We start from the raw sequence: 21,449 nt of genomic DNA, 5'->3' as shown, positions 1-21,449 counted from the left end.
AGGCCACCCAAAGACAGTTTTCTGTGAGAAAGCTTTGACGAACCCACTGTACACCACCTGCCCAGCACTAAACAGCACTCAGACAAGTTTAGTGACTAGCCAGGGAGCAGTGCGAGAGGTGACGATCACAGAGCGCTATGCTGCCTCCAAGTGGCCATAACATAATGAAGTAATGCTAGTTTTATAGAAAAAGCTGGGATGGATGTGTTAAAGCATAACTGGAACACTGTTGATTTTCCATGCTTTTTTCACCCTACTATGTCAATTGAAGACCCACTGAGTGTAATAAGATGAAGTTAGTGTTTAGTTTACTGAGTCTTAATAACGTAATGCTGTGGCATTAGATTAAAGTTAAAGTTGATGACAGATTCTCTATTAATACGCATGCATATCCACATCTAAGGATATACTATTGCATTTAGGGTTACAGTTCAGGGAGACTCCAAAGGGGTGCTGTTCTTACCACAATGTCAGTTCCCTGTCATCGCCTTGATGATGTGGTTATATAGTCAGCGCTGTGTGCCTCTTGTGGTCTAACTAAGCCTGTAGCTGGAACCACAATCCTACATCACACCTGCAGAGCTCTGTATAAGCACAGCAGAGTTTTGCTCTCTGGGACAGGGCTGCTCAAGGATCCAGAGTCTCAGAGGTTGTGTGCTTATGTTAATAATAGTAATAATAATAATAATAAAGTTCTTGTTAACCAGAATAGGCTTGTATGAAGACGTTAGGGAACTAATCTGTTGAGTTAATGGGCAGGAATGACAAAGCACTGGGGAAACAGCTGATGTGACTATAAAACATTAAGATGTGGTGTAGCTTAAAACCACATCCAAACACATTTACCTGTATGAGTTCGCTTAGCTGTAAAAGCTTGGAGAGGGTACTCTATTTTTCATTGACATGCTGTCGCTAAGCCAGAAAGGCACAAAGAAAACCGAGAATGTAATCATTACCACAAGCAGTCATATTGTATGTTTCCCACCTTGCACTCTGAGATACCAACACACATTTGTAGAGTGTGACCTCTGGTGGACAAACTGCTAAGATGCAGGAATGAATGCTGTCGAAAATATAGGACAGACATCCATTATATTAAAGTCCTTAAGGTGATGGATGATGGACCTGAATCTCATGTTAAGTCATGCCCCTGCGATGTTAATGAAGCTGTATGTGAGTGTGTTCTGCTATGCTCCCATGGTTTCATGTGCATGTATTACTAACACAGTTAGACCATAGGTGGGTTAGCTTCACTATAAGGTGACACGAGTTTGAGCATCTGCATTGGACATAGTGCTGTTTGCTTAAACACTAAAACTAACACATTTATACACAGCAAAGTTATGCCTAAATCGTGAAAACAGTATCATTCAATTAGTTACATCAACACTATAGTAGAAGTTCATGCGTCGTGCTGCTCGCACATTGGAGAAGTGTGCCTTCAAGGCCTTAGGTCTAGGCAGCAAATCAGTCAGGTTGAGGACAATTACAGAACACCCCTCTGGCAGAAAGGCCTGAAGGTGAACTTCATAAATAGTCTTTTCCAGAAAGCTGAATTTACATTTACACACCAGAGTCTTTGGGACACGTGAAATGATGTGTTTCCTTGAGAAAACATGTTTCCGATACATACTGTACTGCATAAATGATATACTGAAATCCACTGTAAATAAAATAGCGTTGATACTACACACTCCATTCTGTAGAGGGCGACATGTGTCTTCTAGCTAGTGAATCCACTCGTTACTAGAGGAAGAAGATAATCGAATGCCGTTATTTGTTATGATGTCGATAAGCAGCCTTCGTTGAGGAAGAGTGACCATCATCATCTTTTTTAACTAGGCAAGTCACCGACATCATATTTCCGCTTTCTACGACTGACTTGGCTAATCACGAGCTAACGTTAAAGTAACGCTAATGTTCAACGCCTCTTGTTAACAGTCTACATCTGAACTCCCCCTCTGGCTCTTCAGATAACGTTAACGTTAACCGGAAGAGTGAGGATTAGTGAAACATCAACACACGGCCCGTGAGTAAAGTTAAACTCCTGGCTTTAGTTTAACTGTGTTGTTATAGCATGTGGGTTGTTGTTATGCTACATGATAGCTTTGTTAGCTTGTGTTCGCTAACTATAACGTCAGCCAGAGGGCCAAGTTGTCATCTGGCTAAGCTAACATTATATGGTATAACATTTAGCCTTATTGGTGTGAAGTGAGCTAGCTAACCTCCCTACAGCGGGCTAATATTCATATCGTTGCTATTAAGAGCTACATGGGTAGCCTGACAGCGGTTGTCATATGGCCCAAAGTGTTGCTTTTGGCAATATTTGTACTTGTTTTGCTGTTAAGAAACGTTAGCTACGTACTTTACGTTAATGCCCCCCCCCCCGCTCACATCCATGTTACTTAAACAGATTCCGTCATCAGTAGTTACATCACTGAAATAATAGTTTAAGATGAATGAGTGAGTTACTGGGTTGGGTTCACAAACGTTAGAGTTGCTGCTCAAAACGAAAACCAATACATAATTCCTGGTCCTGTGTGTGTGTGTGTGTGTGTGTGTGTGTGTGTGTGTGTGTGTGTGTGTGTTATTATATATCCACGCATTTTTCTTTCTTCTTTTTCATGTCGTTGATAAGATAAGGAGAGGAAAGTGTCTTAAACATCAGGCCGATAGTCAGGATCACCCTAGACTAGAGGTCTTCAAAAGGGGGTCCGCGACCCCTAGGGGTCCGCGGAGGTACTGCAGGGGGTCCGCGAAATTCTTGGGTGATTAGACTATTTTTTTTTGTTTTCCAAACATGAATCTGTCTATTATTTTAATAGTTCACTATTGTATGCAAGATAACAGGTGTGTTTATGCATGACAGTGGCACTAATAGGCCATCACTCATTTCCGTTTCCACATTGATGCTTAAAATAAAAACATCTATTTGAACAGCTTGTATGCATGATTATCATGCAATTGACAGACAATGTTGATATTGTCATTGGTATCAGCTGAAGGTATGTTTCTAAATGTCAGTGGCACGACCCCCCTACTCACTGTACCTTCATGTTTAAAATAACAACATGAATATATCAACCTGTGTATTATTAGAATAGCTTAGAATGCACAATAAAGAAGTATGTTTATACATGGCACTAGGCCCAGTTTAATATAAAACACAATTTTATACAGTATATATATATAGTCTGGGGTCCCTGCTCCATCAGTTTGGGGGTCCTTGGCCTGAAAAACTTTGAAGACCCCTGCCCTAGACAGATGTGACATCTCTAGTAGATGATCGTCTATTACTGGCTGCCATCACTGGTAGATACATGGGACAAACAAGTGGCTCATGAGCATGGTAGGGGGACTGAACAATCGTGGGAAACATCATATTTTTTGTTGTGTATTACTTGTGTCTCCTCACACACATTAGGTATGAAATTAGCTTCTGATGCCCGAACTTGTTTTAGAATAAAATGATGGACTTTGACTTTTCTAGTGGAGTTGGGGGTTGTAATACTGACTTGCATATAGTAATGGTTGTATGTTTCAGGGGGGATAACAAGGGCTCATCAAAATATGGCCTATATGTAGATTTGCACATGTTTAAATAGAGCAGGTTGAAACATACTGAAATAGTCCTCAAATGAGGCCTTATCAGAAATTAGGCCGAACAAGAACACAGAGTTTCCCTTAGGAAAGACATTTCTTTTTTCTAAAAACATTTAAATAATTTCAAGCTGTACCAATCATTATTTTTTATATTTGTAACAATGGTTCAAATGACTGTGTAAAGGTGTCACTCGCAGTAACAAACCCACCTAAATTATCACCACACTCAGCGGTACTGAGATGTTTTGCCTTTTTTAGCTAATTGTCTTGGATTTCCAGACCTCAAACTTCTCTCATCAAGTTTGTTTCCAGACAGTAGCAGGCAGCTGTTTTCAGCTAAAAACACTGTACACTACCAAACAGCTGACAGTCAAAGTTAGCCACTAGCTGGTGAACATACTGGAGCATTTAGCCACTGAAGAGCCAGGTATTTGTCTCAGGAGTTGGTGGAGACCATAAACAGCGTAGATATTGGACTTACATTAATCAGGTGGCCAAATGAATGATAATGTTGCTCTGCATTTGCTGAATGTGTAAAAAGACAGTAAAGGGCTAACACATTCACCACAACAACCTTTTAAGGTTAAGTTGGTCTTGTGTTTTTTGTTCCACAAGTTTCCAAGTGGCCAACAAACATGTATTCAGTCAGCTTTAATGTACAATTTCCACATTTATTTATAGTTTCCATTCATCATATGAGGTATTGTGGAAGTTCTAAGGGGTTATTGCTATATGAGTTCAAGCTATATTGCTCCATCTGATTAGTTCAAATGTTCTTACTTTTCAGAGTGCAGGCTCTGTCAGTGCCTTCCAACCTGCCCATCAGTCATCTGGAGTGGCTCTTGTTGTAGTGGAGGGACAGGAGGGAAACCCAGCAGGCAGAGAGACGGTAGGACAGGCACAACTCAGGATGCCTCTGTTCTTCAGAAAGAGGAAACCCAGCGAGGACTCCCAGAAGAGACTGGAATATCAGCTGTACAGGGTGAGACGAGTGTGTTTATATTAATATGTCCATCCATCCATCTGTCTTGTTTCTGCCGCTTATCTTTGGCGTGGCCGCAGTGGCCGCAAGCTAAGCAAGGTCGTCCAAATGTCCTTCTCCCCAGCAATGTCTACCAGTTCCTCCTGGGGGACCCCGGGGCGTTCCTAAACCAGATGAGATATGTAATCTCTCTATCCTGCTCTGGGTATACCTCTGGATCTCCTACCAGTGGTACGTGCCCTAAAAACCTCCAAAGAAAGGTGCCCAGGAGGATCCTGATCAGATGCCCGAACCACATCAATTGGTTAGTTTTGACGCAAAGGAGCAGAGGCTCTACTCCCGAGTTCCCCTTGGATGTCTGAACTTCCCACCCTACCACTAAGGGTGAGCCAAGCCACCCTACGGAGGAAACTCATTTTGGCTGCTTGTATCCACAATGTCATTCTGTCAACCACTACCCAAAGCTCATAGTCATAGGCGAGGCTTGAAACATCAAAAGCTTTGTCTTCTGGCTCCGCTCACTCTTCACCACAGTTCAGGCAGAGAACCGTGGCCTCAGACTTGGAGGGGATTACTCTCACCCACACCTGGCACCTTGCCACTGAGGAGCTTCTTAACTACCTCAGAGACCACAGCTGGAGATATTGATGAGGCTTCTTCCAAGTAGGCTTGGGCGATAAGACGAGATTATCGTTCAACACCATATCATGCATCTTAGAATCAAGACATTTCCACATCTCTAATTAGGACTGTACCAGAATTTTTGCATTCAAATTGTATTTGGCTGTTTACTATGAAGATTCAACTATTCATTCCTTTTCTTTTGGCAATGTGTCTGCCAATCAGAAACTATTAGCATAAGTCTCCGTGAGGATTTTTAACCACGTTAATATAGTCAAATGCAACTCGCCACAGTTTCATAATGAACAGAACATAAGGTGAGGTCTGCATCTGTTTTCAAACTTATTACGCTTCACAATGATATCCGTGAGTGGGCGCTATGTAAACATACAATGCCACGAGGGGACATATAGGGATACACAATGTGACTTAGCTGACGGGGCCCCCTGCTCCCAGCGCCTTTGTCAACCAGATGGACCATCCTCGTTGACGGCAAACCACCCAAACCCGTAAAGAAACACGGACCCCGTCTCGTTAACCATGCGTTGTGGGTGTGACATTTTTGCCGTGTCATCACCATTCATCTCCATACAACCAATGTCTTTATGATACATTTATTTACTTCATAGACGGCTCAACTTGAAGAGTCAACTGAGGGGTCACCTCCAGATGATCTGAGCCATGACCTTAAAGGGGCAGCCCTACCTGTAGTTACAATGTGCTCACAGCTTGAGATTACATGATGTTACTGGGACAAGCTGCAGCAATCTTTGTGTGATTATGAGTTATTCATCAAAAATTCATCGCCCCAATGTGGAAGTATTGTCTTTAAGATAACATGATGCGCCCTTGCTGTCTGAAAGAACGAATGTCTATTCTAAACAAACCCAATAACTGTCGTTCCTCGTTCCTCAGTCTAAGGAGGCCGGTGCTGATGACATCCTGGACATCTCAGCTTGTGAACTCTCAGAGGTGAGGATGTTACTGTCAACAGTGTGAGGCAAGCTTCACTGATGACTATTGGTGACAAAAAGTCTATTAATAGGACAACAAATGTTCAAATGTTTGAAAGCCAGGTTTAGTAACTTAAAGGCACTATTAAGTTATCTTCAAGGAATAGTTCAACAGTTTGGGGTTTTTAGTCGTATCCTTTTTTTTTCATTTTCCCCTTTATTCCTGTTATTTCGGAGAGCAAGATGGGAGGATCATTTTATTACCTACACCTGTGATTGTCCTACTGTGACATATCAAAACGTCTTTTGTAAAAAAAGACCTATTACCAAATAACAGACGCCCAAGTTTCAGTTATGCCCCCCCCCACCCCTCTCTCACTCTTGATATTTGTTTGTAGAATTCTGTATTGAGTAGTATTAAGTCTGTATTATTAGTGTGTGGTTTGCACTGCAGATGGAGACATCACTGGTTTGTTCTGTCACAGGTTCCCTCAAGTGCCTTTTCCATTTGCAAGGTGCTACAAAAGAAGGTAAGCCTGGAGACCTAGTATATTTATTTTTTATTCTATTGATGTGTCAAACACTGTATTACCAATACGTATACAATACCACTGTGTCAGTATTTGTACGTGTCCCTTGCTGAACAGTCAGCAGTCAGATATGTCCTCTTCTTCAGGTCCTCATCCTCCATAACAATGAGCTGAAGTCATTTCTGCCCAAAGGATGTGACATCAGCACTCTTGCCACGTTAAAGGTAGTGTAATCCAGACACAAGCATGATGGGAAATTTAAGTGACTATTAAACTCATATTAAAGCGTGATATGATTTAAAAAACAGTTAGGTCTAGTTGGCTAGTTTGGTCAAAGTGGCGGTTCTGAAGCAGCATGAGGTTGGCTTTTCTGTCACTGCATAAGAAGAGAATATAAAGATACAGGGCATCCCATCTGACGATGACTCATTTATGATGGTTTCCCAAAAGACCAGAATTTCCACTAGAAGCCTAAACACTTCATCACAAAAAAGAATAACTGAATCTGTCCGCTTCTAAAGGTTTTGGATCTGCATGAGAACAAGCTCACTTCCCTCCCAGAAGACATTGGGAAGCTGGCATCACTGCAGGTAAAGTCATTCTGAACTACAAGGGAAATAAGTGTCAATGAATGCTACTCCTCATCCGTGCATGTCCATTTTGTGTCCTATCAGATTCTGAATGTGGAGAAGAACCACCTAAAGGCCCTGCCGGAATCCATCGGGGATTTGCGTCTTCTGCAGACGCTCAGTTTGAAGGGTATGCTGCCTCCTGCCTCCTGCTTCCTCCCAATAATTAGAGAAGATGTACAGGTCAAATAACATAGCTTATGTTTTCCTCCATCACTGTTTATCTGTATAGGTAACTGTCTCAGTGAGCTGCCGTCCTCAGTCGGTTCTTTGAGCAGCCTGCGCACCCTGGACCTGAGTGACAACAACATCGTCCAGCTCCCCAAAGCTCTGGTCTACATCCGCACCCTAGAGGTGTGTGTCTCGGGATTCAAACTATCAGGAATGCAGGAAGGATCCAAGCTTAGATATGGTTTTAAACTAACCCTGTGTGTGTTCTATGACAGAGCTTTACCCTTGATGCTGCTATGATGTCCTACCCGCCTGCGTCTGTGTGTACAGAGGGCACAGAGAGCATCCAGCGCTTCCTATGCACCGGTGAGGCTTTACTTCATGCTACTCACACTCGCGCACACACACACACTCATCACTACCATGCAGATTTATAGATATGTGTAGATATTTTGTAGCTTAGTGAAAAGCCATTTCTCCTCACAGAACAGAACCAACGTTTTGTGATTGAGTTTATCCACGGGGGTTTTAGATAGTGTCATATCACTGAGGCTGGCCAAAACAAACAGGTTTTTTTCTTTAAGATAATAAGAATAGTAAATGGTCTGTACTTGTACAGAGCTTTTCTAGTCTTCCAGCCACTCAAAGCTCTTCAAACACTACATGTCATCATTCACCCATTCACACACTGATGACAGGAGCTACCATGCAAGGTGCCACCTGCTCATCAGGACTAACTAACATTCATACACCGCCGGCACAGCCTACAAGAGCATTTTGGGGTTAAGTTACTTGCCCAAGGACACATCGACATGGACTAGCAGAGCCTGGAATCGAACCTGTTGGGAGACCCACACTTTCACTGAGACACAGTCGCCCCTGTGCAATGGCATGGTTGTTATGTATGTCTTGTAGTTTCAATAGTGTTTAATTGACGGTGAAGTTTGTGTAGCACAAACACTAAAGTTACATTAAACCGGCTTCTCGCGGGTTTAAGACTTCATTGAAACGTGTAACTACAGAGGGGCATGTAACCATTCAGTGACAGTGAGAGGATGTCTTACTGTCCAAAGAATTCATGGTATTCACATGATCGATATATAAGACTGTATAGGAGACTAGTTAGATATCTTGGTTGATGTGGTTTTCAGAGCTGGGAGAGGAGTACTGCCCTCCATCCCAGTATCTCCTGCCAGTGCTGGAGAACGAGTGTGGCGAACAGAACTCTGACTGTGTGGATGGCCTGGAGGAGGCTTGGCAGGTACAGCAGGTGACACACGAACACACGTCCCTACACAAGGGTAGAAAGTCACTTTTATGACGGTAGTGCTGTTCACTTGGAACTTGTTAATTGTTTCTGTTGATGACACTGAAAGTCTCATTCAATCTTTCCTCACTTTCTGTTGCAGACCAAATTCAGTGACTACGAGAAGAGAAAGGTATGGGACTCGAGTGACTGGGGGCTCTCAGCTGCACACATTTCATTTGAATTGTGAAAGTGACAAACCCACAGATAATTATCACCAACTCTGGAGTACCCCTCCGCTCCACTGAGGTTTTTTAAGCATTTCTTCAGCTCATTGTTTTGGTTTTAAGGTTTGAAACTTCACCGTTCTCATCGGCGTCGTTGGCAGCAGCAGCACTTTGTGCTCAGCTGCAAACAGCAGACAGACTCATTCAGAGACTAGCTGTTGAACACAGTGGAGCATTCAGCAGCTAAAGAGACGGATCGTTTTCTCTACTGAATCCCAGAAGACATTCAGCTATTACTGCAGTGCTCACTGAGTCTTGTTGCAAGGATGCTGCATTTCAGGCCAGACCCAGTCCATGATGCCAAAGCGGGTATTTTGCCTTAAACAGTCGAATGAGATGCAGTGATAAAGTCCCATGAAGATGGCTTTTTATGTCAGATTACTAAAAGTATCTGTGAGTCCCTTACAGCATAATCCTGTTGAGCTCATTCATGCCTTTAAAAACATTTCACAGCTTCCCTTAAAAAGACGTTGTTGTCCATACCATAGTTCATATGAAAGCTGTGCAGGTTAACAAGTAAGGACAGCTTTCTTTAGCTTGTTATTGGTTGATTTTCATTTGTATTTTTCAATGGCACACAATGCAAGTGTCATTGCTAGTTTCAGACCGACCCAGCTGTCATAGTGTAAGTAGCAAATGTACTTGCACCCATCTGTGCTCCCAGTGGTGTGTTGGTGTTAAAATGAGGTATCGTCAGGAGCATTGTTGGCACACTGCTATCTCGAGGCAGCAGAGAGTGAGCGCACCATTGCCCAACAGAACCCTGCTCTAAAGTCAATGGTGCCGTATTTTGCTGCTATGTAAACGCGTGCACACTCAGCTTGTTACACACCCAGCAGCACTCTTCCACAGTTCAATAGGGTATCAGTGCATTAGCTCATATGCTGTCAAATGGAGTTGTTAATGGGACAGAAGATTGGAAGACTGGGGAGGCAGAGGGTGCACATGGCTTTTAAAGGGAATGGGAGATGACACACTGATTGGTTTCAAACATGTTTTTACTCAGAGCACACTTATGATTAATGAAGAGACTAAATACAACCCCTTTGCCCCTTGCGCCTCACTTTGCACCCAGATTATGCACAGTTTAACTTGCATAAGTAGAGCTGGGCACGCCCTAAATGCACTTGCACCATGTGCTATAGATGGTTTGAATAGGGCCCTCTGACTTATCCCTCTGTCCATCAGGAGCAGAAGCAGCAGGCAAAGCTGGCCTTTGAGTGGCACCTTGAGGAGAAGAAAAAAGAGCACACCCAGCTCATCCTCATGAACACCTCCCGCAAGGAAAACATCCTCCACTCAGTCCGACAGGTACTACGGTAGCATCGAGATACGTCTCACGTGCTCACTCGCAGCAGTGTTGGATAGATATGCTTTTTATCAATTCTTTGATGGAGCTTTGTCTTATGTCACTACGCCGATGTATTGCTATGCTAAATAATCTTCCAAGCTCACTGTTGTTGCTTTGAAACTCCTAACTGTCAACTATGTCTTTCAACACACGAACAGTGAGCTGTGGGGAAGTTGTGGCATTGCTTCATTATAGAGTTCATTGTACAGTACAGCGCCAGCACTCCAGCCATAAATGCATAACAGACTTTGAATTACGTTTGTCAATGTAAACTACATCAGAGATCATTTTTCCTCCACTTCATAAATGCTCATGATTCTTTCTGGTGATGGAGTTACAACATGTGAGCTAAACCTTTGTGGTGTCAGTGAACAGCTGATTTTGTTGCAAGCACACAAGTGGTTATGTCATATCTGACCTACTTTCAGTTTATTTCTCCCCACAGAATGTATTTCTCAATATATAACGCAGCACTATCAGCTCTTTGTCCACCATACAAGACGGAAAATAAATAATTCAACTGTCACCTTTAACTTGTTGACCAATTTAACAGTCTCTCAGCCATCAACTATTCATGAAGTGAAAGGCAATCCCGCTACAGTATGCTCCTTATCTCGGGAATATGTACCAACATGAATGGTTTCCTGGCCAGTCATCAGCCACTCAACATATTCCAATGATGTAATCCATCTAATCACACAGGATGTTCTCTTACTAAGGATGAGATTCAGAGAGTCAATGCAAAGATAGCGGACAGAAGTAAAACATGTGATGAACTCCAGCTGATGGGGCAGTCGGAAACCTTTCACTTCTCTCTTTAAAGAAAATGAAAGATACTCATCTAGGATTTATTTATTAATTACTATGAATTTTATGGCAGTTCCATATTTATATAGGCTATTTATTTAGGTTGTATTAGATGATCAGTTTAAGCAGTTAGTACAGTCTGTCAGGTTGCTTTTGTGTGTGGGGGAGTGGTATCAGCTGATTAATCGGCTGGCGTCTTTTTCCTGCTCCACACTTTCGTTATTATATTTAAAAATCAACTTCTAATGTTTATATACTGCATGTATTGTATGCTGGGATTCTACGTCCTGTTCAGGTTTGCTGTATTAATACGATTAACACTTGAATTGTAATTCCTATTCAAGTTGTTGGTGTACGATTTATTATTTAATACTATATAACATTTCAGGAACTGTATTTCTATGTATTTAGTTGTTATATGTTGTTTAACAGTCAGTAAAACATGTTTTAAGTCAAGTGTCTTAGTGAGGCATACAGCTCATTGATCAGTACTCTGTATCAGCTGATACAGCTTTTATTACTTTAGTAACATTTTTATTCCTTTTGTGTACTTTTATCTTGTATATTGTTTACCGTTGTTTTGTTTGCTGCTGCTGCTGGCTGAGGGCTACCAAACGGAATAAATACCTCTTTATCTTTATCTTTACCAAAGACGCAAAAAGTCGGATCAGTGCACCCCCAATCTATTCATTTATATAGTATTCATACTATGTGCATAATATTCAAAAATGTTTTGATTAATATTTTGAAAAATTATTTATTTTATTATTCTATAAAGATATTTTTTCATGACACAGCGGTCATCCTCTCACTGCGTGACGATGCGGTTCACCCCTGTGCTTCAGGTTCCACCAACTCTCTGAAGAAGCCAATAACGAGGGAGTTTCTTTCTTTTGTGTCTGTTTTGTGAGCTATTTCTAAGTTGTTTTTGCTGATTTCATCTGCGTCTATCTGACGCGTAGGAGCAGGAGCGTCTGGAGCTGGGGGTCAGCCAGCAGCAGAGAACTCAGGAGGCAGAGAGGCTGCTGGTGCTGGAGAAAGTCAGACAAGCTGAAGACGGCATCAGCAGTCGCATCAGCAACATGCTGATGGACAAAAACAGGTAGGACCTGAAGGAACTGGCTATGTAATGTAGTGATGTTTGCTTTGTTGTGAAGAGGTGGTGAGTGGATCTGTGTCACATGATAGATGCTATATGCTGCTAACTGCTGTGTGTTTATTTTCATCTCTCCAGACAGAAAAAAAGTACAGCGTTTCTTCAAGCCATGGAGGAAGATCGGTGAGTGGACAGACCAGTGATCCATGATCTATCGCAGCAAAAACACACGAGGCACTCCAGCACATAGCAATACATACTGGGTGCAGGCTTGGTAGAGAATATTCTACTTTTTGTAGAATTAGATTCCAGCGGTGCTTGTAGGATTGTTACAGACTTGTGTGATTCAAACAAGTCCATAGCTCCAGAGCATTGTCAACATTTTTGAAAAAAGACAGATGTAATGATTTCTAAAATTCACAATCCGTTTTATAGAAAGAAATATTCAGCTCCACAATGTAACATTTTAACTGTGGCTGAATACGCCTATATGATTTGATAAGTCCGAGTTCTACTGACTGATACATGGTGCCACATTTAGCAGATGACCTCAGTGACATATTAAAAGTCAAACAACATTTTCAGCGCCTGATAACCAATAATGATACATGATCTGAGAGAAGTGCGGTAAGTCAGTAACATACTCTCAGCCTAGATGACTAAATACAGACGTCAAGGTACGCTTTCTTTTCATTGGATTTTTACAGCCAGGAGAAATACCCTTTTGCAAAATCCGTGGCAGTATCAGGAAGCTGTGTGAGGAGATTATCGCTAAAACATTGACTCAAATTAAAACTGAGTTCCACTGACAGAATCCTGATGAAACAAAACAAAAAGACAAAAATGTGACTTTAAACCATCTGCGGTCCTTCAGGACCAAAGCCCGGGATGCCCACTGACTCAGACCCTTACATCCCAGAACAGCTTCTTACTGTTACACACCGTAGCACATCTTTTCTCTTTTAATATACACTTGACACTTTAATAATATACTTGTATATTTGTTTGTTTGTTCACCCTATTTTATTATAATTTCTTTGTCATACTATTGCACTGTGTTTTACTGTTACACACCAAATCATCATAGTGTTGCTATTTCCTTCAGGATTCGTATGGAGCATCTGACTGCCATCACACAGGAAGAAGCCAACTCACTGAGGAGGAAGGAGGTGGCTGGTAAGCAGCTTGGCTGATGTACTTTACCTACAGTGTTCTGAATATAGAGTCATGGCTGTAGTGCTTCTGTTCACATTAATAATGCACAAATGTAAATAGTTCCCAGTATTTCCATTCATTTACATATGTACGATCAAATATATGGATCAATCAATTAGCTGCTAACTTAAGGGAACAGCTGTGTAGGATTTAATTGTCGAATAGTATAAAATGATGAAGTGAGTTTGTTTTCAGTGGCCATGCAGAAGATGCTGTCAGACGGCTGTGCTATGAACCTCCTCCAGGAGGCCAGTGACTTCCGCAGACAGAGCCTGGTGTCTGAAGCCCACAGAAGGTTAGACATGCGCACACACACACACACACCAGATCTGAGCAGTTGGATGCTGTGAGAAACATGTTCTAAACTCAGTGTGTTGTCTCTCTCCCATGTCTTATAACAGCATGGAGAATATGGACAGGAAGTTTGATAAGATGCTGTCCCTCCAAGTTTTAGACAAATCTAAAGCCGTTGCCCACATCTTAGAGGAGGTATGTTGAGCCTGGGTTTGTCTTCTTTAGTTGGCACCAGTGCTGTGAGAGCCTGGTGGAGAAACGTACCTCAGTGTGAACTTTTTGAGCAACCACGTGTCCTGTCATTCCCTCTCATTGCTCTCTGCAGGAGGAGATGCAGAAAGCAGCTTTCCAGGCCCTGCAGCTGCAGAAAGACGCTGTACACGGCTACATCCGCAACCAGGTCTGTGTGGGCGGGTGGAGATGGGTGGGGTGGGGGTCCAACCTTTCTCTGGTCTTATGATACTGATGTGATGGGGCTCACCATCACATGAAAAGCTGTTGTGTGTGATATACTGTTCAGCTGACGGAGCCGTCAGCAGCCACGCATGATAGACGCTCTGTGGTGCACTAGCATGTTAGACTGAACTCTGACCAGGACGCACACCTTTCATCTCTCTAGTTGATGTGTTCACATCACAGATGATGAACAAAGGCTTTAAAACGTCTCTTTTTGCTGAATTATTTACGTATTAGAAAATGCATGAACCACAGGCACATGGCACTTTAAAATACCAGTTATTTTAACTTGTGGATGAACTGTTTAGAGGTATTTTAGTCAATGAATCCAACTGTATAAGTGAGGGGGAATGCATTAGGATTTTGTTAAATTACGTCCTTGAGAGAAGAGTGATTTAGGGAGTCACAATTAATTGTCAAAACAAACACCAAGGATACATGTATATCATGTAATATAAATATTGATCTTTATGCCAGAAATATATTTGATTGTCAATTTACTTAGAACCGTATGATCAGACACTGGGATTGAACGGCCACTGACCTTCTGTGAACTCTTCCAGTTTATACGGGGAGGTCACTATTCTTATATTACCAGTTGATTAAATGATTCCATGTAATGTGAAACGTGTGACTCATAGTGATGTACCAACAGAGAACTATCCCGCGACTCAGCTGTACGGATTACCGGCCCATAACTTCACTGTTGCCTTGGTTGAGTCTCAGCGCTCTCATCTTTTAGATTATATCGCCCTCAGGAGTTGGTGGAGACCAAAAACGGAGCTGAAAGGAGAGTAAATATTGAACTTCTATTCATCAGGTGGACACAAACACAACCTAGATTGAATGCTAATGTTGCTCTGTGTCTACTGGTTTCTTAAATACACAACTGCTAACACGTTAGCCAGGTCAACTTAAAAAGTGATGTATAGCAATGTTGTGTTTACAGCTTGTTTTGCTGCTCCCAAGTTGCCAAAAAAATGTGTTAATGTAGGTTCAGGGAAATCCAAACTTGGTTTGAAGATGTAAGTGGTCACACGCACATCTTTTTGCTTTTCTCTCTGGCTGTTAGACAAAGTTCCGCTGGTAAAGATGAGAAGAAAGACATTGTCATTGTCATTTACTTTTTCCTGTTCTGTTCTTTTTCCTTTCCCTCATGTCACCTGCAGCCCACCCATAGCCTACTCATATTTACTCATTCTGGTCAAGTCATTTTTTTAAAAGTAGTGTCTATTTACACCCGAGTGAGAATAGTCACACGGCAGCTATTCGACTATTCACACCTTGCCAAGTTGAATATGCTACTTCATTTAGCAGTAGTTAGCTAGCTGAAAGGCTTAGATTTAGTAGTAGTAGTATAAAGAGCAACAAACTATGTGTAGGTAGTGAATGAATGTGTCAAACTCAGGACTTTCACCTAAGTTGGAGTCCAGTGAGAAGCCTATTGTTACACTTGGTTGATTTATTGTATTATTATCATTATAATCCTCAGTTTTCATTGGCAGCGTGGTTTGGTTTCAGACAAATATACACAGCCTACAGGAGGCTACATATGCACATAGAGTATCTAATGTGGGCCCGGCTCAGATGCAAACAGTATTGTTGGCTTCTGACACCAGAATGCTAATAGCATCTGCCTTTTTCAAAACGTTCTAATTACCTGTCGGGTAGCCACGAAAACCCTGTGTAATATACCCACAGACAAGGTTTTTATCTTGACTTAGCGTACAGCAGCATGTCCCTTCTCCTGCTAGCTTCATGTTTGCTTCTCCACTGTCCCCAGATCAAGCTCATAGAGGGTGAATTAATGCAGCTGACTAGATTGGAGATTAAAAGGCGCAATCTGGATGCTGAGAACCTGCAGGTGGGTGTCACCGCCTTCTGGCATCGCCTTTTGCATTTATTCGATTTTCTTTCTGCTATATCATTTCTTTTGGCTAGTTTCATGTCATTGCTCCATGTCAACAATTTATCATTTTACACATTAAGATAAAAAACAGATGCCAAACGATTTTAAATACGTGACTTTGATTGAGTGAATACTATCATATCAGAGGCAGGCTTGTGATTTATTTTTAGTCTTTCAACAGTATTTATTGATAAGTGTATTGTCATGTCATTGTGTGTGTGTACACGTACAGGAGGTTCTGGTGGAGCAGCGAACAGCTCTCAGTGATTTGTTGCAGCAGCTGCTGAAGCAGAGAGACCAGAGAGAGCAGGAGCTGCGGCAGGTTCTGGTGAGGAAACGGCTGCTTTGTCCAGACCTCAGTGGGCCTTTCACTTCTCTTTCAGAGCCGAGCAGTGGCTCATGATTTACGTTACAAGTTTACAGAGGCCGCTCACATTTACTTTCTGATAATCATTTTACACACATGTTGTCTTCCTCATTCCGGGGTCAAGAGGTTAAAAGAGATCAGCAATCACTTTGTGTTTTCCAGGCGGAGATGGAGCGGAAGTCTGAGTCCAACCAGCAGAACTACTGGATGATCCAGTACCAGAGGCTGTTGGATGCCAAGCCCCTGTCACTGCGCATGCAGGTACAGTATGGTGCAAGCTGGACTCACAGAAACATCTGAGAACCAAACTGTCCTGTTGTTAAACGGTAATCTCATTGCAGGAAGCGGGCGTGGAGAAAGAGTTGGTCAACCTGATATGCAAACTGTCGGCTCAGCACTACCTGCCCATCCTGGCTCATCATCGAGTGACAACTGAGGCCCTTCGCCACATGACGGCCTCTGACCTCAAGAAGGTCTGTTTGCAACATCATTGCTAGCACATTACTATCAGTTGGCCCTTTTGATATTTGAGATCTTTCACCTCGTAGACTGTGGCTCACACGGTTCGATCCCCAGCTCCGCTAGTCCATGTCGTTGTGTCCTTGGGCAAGACACTTAACCCCAATATGCTCCCATAGGATGAATGCGTGTGATTGGGTGAATGATCATATGTAGTGTTAAAGCAGCTTTGAGTGGTCGGAAGACTAGAAAAGAGATAGTACATTCTGTTTACCACTCAGTATCACCATCAGCTGTCAACACAGTGTCACCAGTCTACAGTGTTTGCTTGAGCTGCTGCACCAGCATCGGTACAGAGTCCTATTGACTCAAAGTCCCTCCACTATGATCAGAAATAGCACAAAACAGATGCATGTGAAGTGGTTCAAGTCTGAGTTGATGGTTCTCCCCCTCTGGGTTGGGAGTGAGTCATTGCTCCAGGGATGAGGATAAGATGTTGTACATGAAAGGGAACGAAATATACGAACCGGTGCAGGTACTAGAAATGCTCATCAACCAAATAAAACTCAATGAAATATCGCGCTTTGGGTAGTGACCCGAAAGAATGAGATCGTAGATACAAGTGGCCAATACGGATTTCCTCCGTAGGGAGGCTCAGCCTGAGAGATCGGGTGAGGAGCTCAGACATCCGGAGGAGCTGCTGCTCCTTCAGGTTAAAGGGGCAGCTGAGGTGGTTCGGGGATCTGATCAGAATGCCTCCTGGGTGACTCCCTTTAGAGTTTTCCCTGGCATGTCCTAGTGTTAAGAGGCCCCTGGGTAGACCCAGAACATGCTGGAAGGATAATATATCTTGTCTGGCCTGGGAACGCCTCAGGAACCCCCTGCTGGAAAACGTCTGGAATACTCTCCTTATCCTGCTGCCACCGCGACAAACTAGCCTGATAATTCAATGAGTCTTCATATAGAGAGGACATCAACAACCTTCAGAGTGGAGCTCAGAGAATAACCTGCTGCTCAACGTCAGTAGAACCAAGCAGCTGATTGTTGATCTGAGAAAAAAGGAGGTGAAGACGCACACCCCTGTCAATCAATGGAGCTGAGGTGGAGCAAGTTAACAGCTTTAAGTTCCTGAGAATCAGGTTCACAAACAAGCTGACAAGGTCCTCACACATCTCCATCCTGGTGAAGAAAGCTCATAAACAGCTGTGTTTCTGAAGGAAACTTAAGAAGGCTAAATTCCTGAACATCATTGGTCTACTGAGCATCAGTGATATTGGTGAGAAGAGGAGCCTGAGAAGAGCTCACAGGATATTAAAGACTAAACCCACCCAGACACAACCTGTTCACCTGCTGCTGTCTGGAGAGAGATACAGAAGTATCAGCTGATGAACCACCAGACTTCAGAACAGCTTCTTTCCTCTGGCTGTGAGACTCTTTAACTCATCCTCCACCCTCCATATAGAATATAGGTTTTGAGTTTATCTTGTGTAAAGTGGGACTACAATCTGCATTTAGTTGTTCAACCCTATTGTACAATGACAATACATAAACCTGTTAATATATCAGTGTTGTGTTTACAGCTTGTTGTGCTGCCTACAAGCGTGCAGGTTTAACTACGTAATTCATGTGAAGAATAGTCGGCATTATTCATTTCTCTCTTTTCAGATTGGCATTAATGAAATCGGAATCCAAACTGCTCTTCTGAACTGGGCTCTTCAACGCTACCCTGAAGGTATATTACACACATCCTACATCTTTATGTATTCGACAATTATAGTGAAAAGAATGTGTGTTTTTAAAGAAAAAGTACAAAAAGTCCATACTATGTATATTATTGAGGTCCGAGTGAACGCTTGTAGTGGACTACATTAAGACGGGTTTCAAATGTTTTACTATGACCTCAATGATAAAAGATAATAACTGAATTAACACCTTTATGACAATGTAGGCATCATAAAAGTAACGCGATGAAAGAAGTGGAAACGGTCACACAGCTGGTCTCGCTGCAGAACCGTCTGAACTAATCATAGTTGTTTCGGCAACAACAGCACAACAAAAGAACTCTGGTAGTTTTGAGGACGGAGCAACACACGGCGCCTCTAATCTGCAGCTAGAGCCAGATGATGTGGGGGGGGTATGATAAGTTTAGTGCAGCTGTTCATATGATTGCATCCACCCACTTCTTTGTCGGTCATATTTCTACTGTAGCTCACGTCCTAAATAGATACATCCTGTCTTAAAATATGACACAGCAGCGTAAAACATGAACCACTGAATTAGTTGTTTTCTTTAGTTGCTGTGATGTACTGAATGAATGGACTCCAATAATCCAGTGTCTGCCTCATAAACGGGCAGAATACTGAGTTAAGCAGTCTGATGTGTGCTTATTATGTAGTTTCATTTGATTTAATCATGATATATGGTGGACGGCTGTGTGTAACGCCACTGCGCTCGAGCACAGGCTACAGATTTATCATCATACGCGTCCTGATGCCTTCAGATGTCTGCAGACTTTGATTCAGTATGAAGCAGCTGTGGACAACAGACGCTGAAAGAATCCAGTCTCATCTTTCTGTTATTTCTGTGCATCAGAGTAGTGAGTCTGCTGTTGTTGAAATGATCAGATTGACGTTGTGCCACAAACCGACTCCGTTCTGAGACGTCTATTCTCAGTGTAACGTCTAAGACTGATAGACTCTGTTATAGCTGTGCCTCGCTAATATTAGCTGATATTATTGGTTCCTGATATATTTATTTCCTTTTCTTTATTTTCAACATTTTATAATGGTTTCAGTAGTTGTATGGCAAAATAAATGCCGAATTTCAAGGTCATTTACTTTTTGGATTATTTTTTTCTGGATGAAATTGTCCCTAATAGAATATAAGAGAGTGAACAATGAAAGAAGGGATATTTCACATTCTCTCTGGTTACAGAACTGAAATCAAAGAAGAAAACAACAAAAAAAGTGATTGAAAATTGAATTCATGTTTAAATAGCAAAAACTTCTTTTCTACCTCTTTAAAGAATGCGGAGGGTGTAGGATGTGTCCGCAGTTCTCTCACTGTCTCCTCCTCCACCAGGAGCCTGTAAGGCTGTCCAGCAGGACGAGGGGGCTGAGGTCACCCCCACGGCTCCGTCCCCTAGCCCCCCTCAGTCACTTCCCAGCACCTCCACCTTCCAGATCCCCAGCCCACCACTCACCCCAGGGACCCCCGTCACCCCCTCAGCCCCCAGCCCTGTGGAGGGACCAGGGACCTCAGAGTGCGTGGTCTGCATGGAGACTGGGGTAAGACAAGCTGTGTCTGCAACCACGCTCTACTTCCTTCCTATATAGAGCGTGTGAATGAATCACAGTTAATCCAGTCCTTACGCTTCTGCTTTTGTGTACCACCCTCCAATCTCTTTAAAATGCAGAGGATTGCCCCTTAGTGACTGTAAAGATGTTTGTAGTAATGAAGTTCAAATATGAAACACGACTGATGGTGTCTCATCTCTCCCTGTCTCCAGTCTCAGGTCATCTTCCTGCCCTGTGGTCATGTATGCTGTTGTCAGGTCTGCAGCGGCGCTCTGCAGAACTGCCCTCTGTGTCGTAGCAACATATCCCAGCACGTACGCCTCTACCACAGCTAGGACCCACTGCACTGTGCTACTCCGTCACGCCGCTCCGCTCTTTATTTATGCATGACCGTGGAGCGGCTGTGAGTAGGCTTTTGGCAGGTTTTCGAAGAACTGAGTCACTTTCCTGTATTAACCAAACGGTACTTTGTGATGTATATGCTGAAACAAATCTGAATAGAGTTACTTTTACTAGTGTTGTGTTTTTGGTTTTCAGTGGTGTCCAAGCCTGTTTTATTTAGTTGTTCTTTTAAATTCAATATTACATTTTAAATTTTTAGCATTACGTGTTAAGAGCCAAGCGGACTACACCACTCACTGGTTGAAGACTGTATGTTCTTTGCCTTATAGTAGTTTCTAAATTGATGTGTGCCTTTTTCTGGGAATCTCTTTTTCATACAATACTATTTGTCTATGTTGTCAACCAAACTAATACCTGTCCAACTATCATCTGAACTAAACATAATGTGTTGATTATTATCATCACTGATGCAGCATCTTGTTGCCCTTCAATGTCTTGTTCTGCCCTCCCATTCTTCTCATCCAGGCCCCTCTGTGCCTGCTGGAATCATTTATCTTCTGTTAATATAGGGAATTATATATCAATGCATATCAAGACAATTGGAGGGTGAAACTGACTTCTGCCCAGGTCCAAAATGAGCTGCTGTAAACACCCCAGTTCCTCCTCCGCTCTGTATTATATTACTGTAATTCTATCACTACAGGTTTGCTGTGTAATAATCTGGAACACAAAGAAATGTCTAAATGTGCACCATGTAAGAACAATGAGAGTCACGTTTAGTTTGAGTCCTACTCGTATTCAGTTGTGTAATGTTTTCTGTGGCTCTAGAAGGAGC

The 21,449-nt window shown here is 42.5% G+C and overlaps 1 protein-coding gene across 2 annotated transcripts; it reads left to right on the top strand.

Annotated features, from left to right (window-relative positions):
* Positions 1–1,793: 1,793 nt before the first annotated feature.
* On the top strand, positions 1,794–20,778 carry lrsam1 (leucine rich repeat and sterile alpha motif containing 1). 2 transcript variants are annotated; one of them, XM_079179144.1, is made up of 25 exons: positions 1,794–2,029; positions 4,391–4,585; positions 6,122–6,178; positions 6,645–6,689; positions 6,836–6,913; positions 7,211–7,279; positions 7,364–7,448; positions 7,551–7,672; positions 7,765–7,855; positions 8,641–8,750; positions 8,899–8,928; positions 10,211–10,333; positions 12,143–12,282; positions 12,415–12,459; positions 13,382–13,452; positions 13,687–13,786; positions 13,893–13,980; positions 14,111–14,185; positions 16,025–16,105; positions 16,383–16,478; positions 16,680–16,778; positions 16,859–16,990; positions 18,642–18,708; positions 20,058–20,263; positions 20,485–20,778. In XM_079179144.1, the coding sequence occupies exons 2-25, from the start codon at positions 4,514–4,516 to the stop codon at positions 20,605–20,607; spliced, it is 2,205 nt and encodes a 734-aa protein (XP_079035270.1). In that variant the 5' UTR covers positions 1,794–2,029; positions 4,391–4,513; the 3' UTR covers positions 20,608–20,778. The 2 variants fall into 2 exon arrangements, with proteins under 2 accessions (XP_079035270.1, XP_079035269.1); XM_079179143.1 differs by having other exon boundaries at positions 8,641–8,759.
* The last annotated feature ends 671 nt before the right edge of the window (positions 20,779–21,449 follow it).

The sequence above is a fragment of the Pholis gunnellus genome, assembly GCF_910591455.1.
Source record: "Pholis gunnellus genome assembly, chromosome: 18".
NCBI lineage: Eukaryota > Metazoa > Chordata > Actinopteri > Perciformes > Pholidae > Pholis > Pholis gunnellus.
This window is presented reverse-complemented; position numbering and strand designations above follow the sequence as displayed.

Excerpts from the sequence above, each read along its gene's own strand:
- lrsam1 (XM_079179143.1), top strand. The coding sequence starts at position 4,514 with ATGCCTCTGTTCTTCAGAAAGAGGAAACCCAGCGAGGACTCCCAGAAG. Across the intron at positions 12,283-12,414 it reads ATGCTGATGGACAAAAACAG|ACAGAAAAAAAGTACAGCGT; the intron begins GTAGGACCTGAA and ends TCATCTCTCCAG. Across the intron at positions 12,460-13,381 it reads CAAGCCATGGAGGAAGATCG|GATTCGTATGGAGCATCTGA; the intron begins GTGAGTGGACAG and ends TATTTCCTTCAG.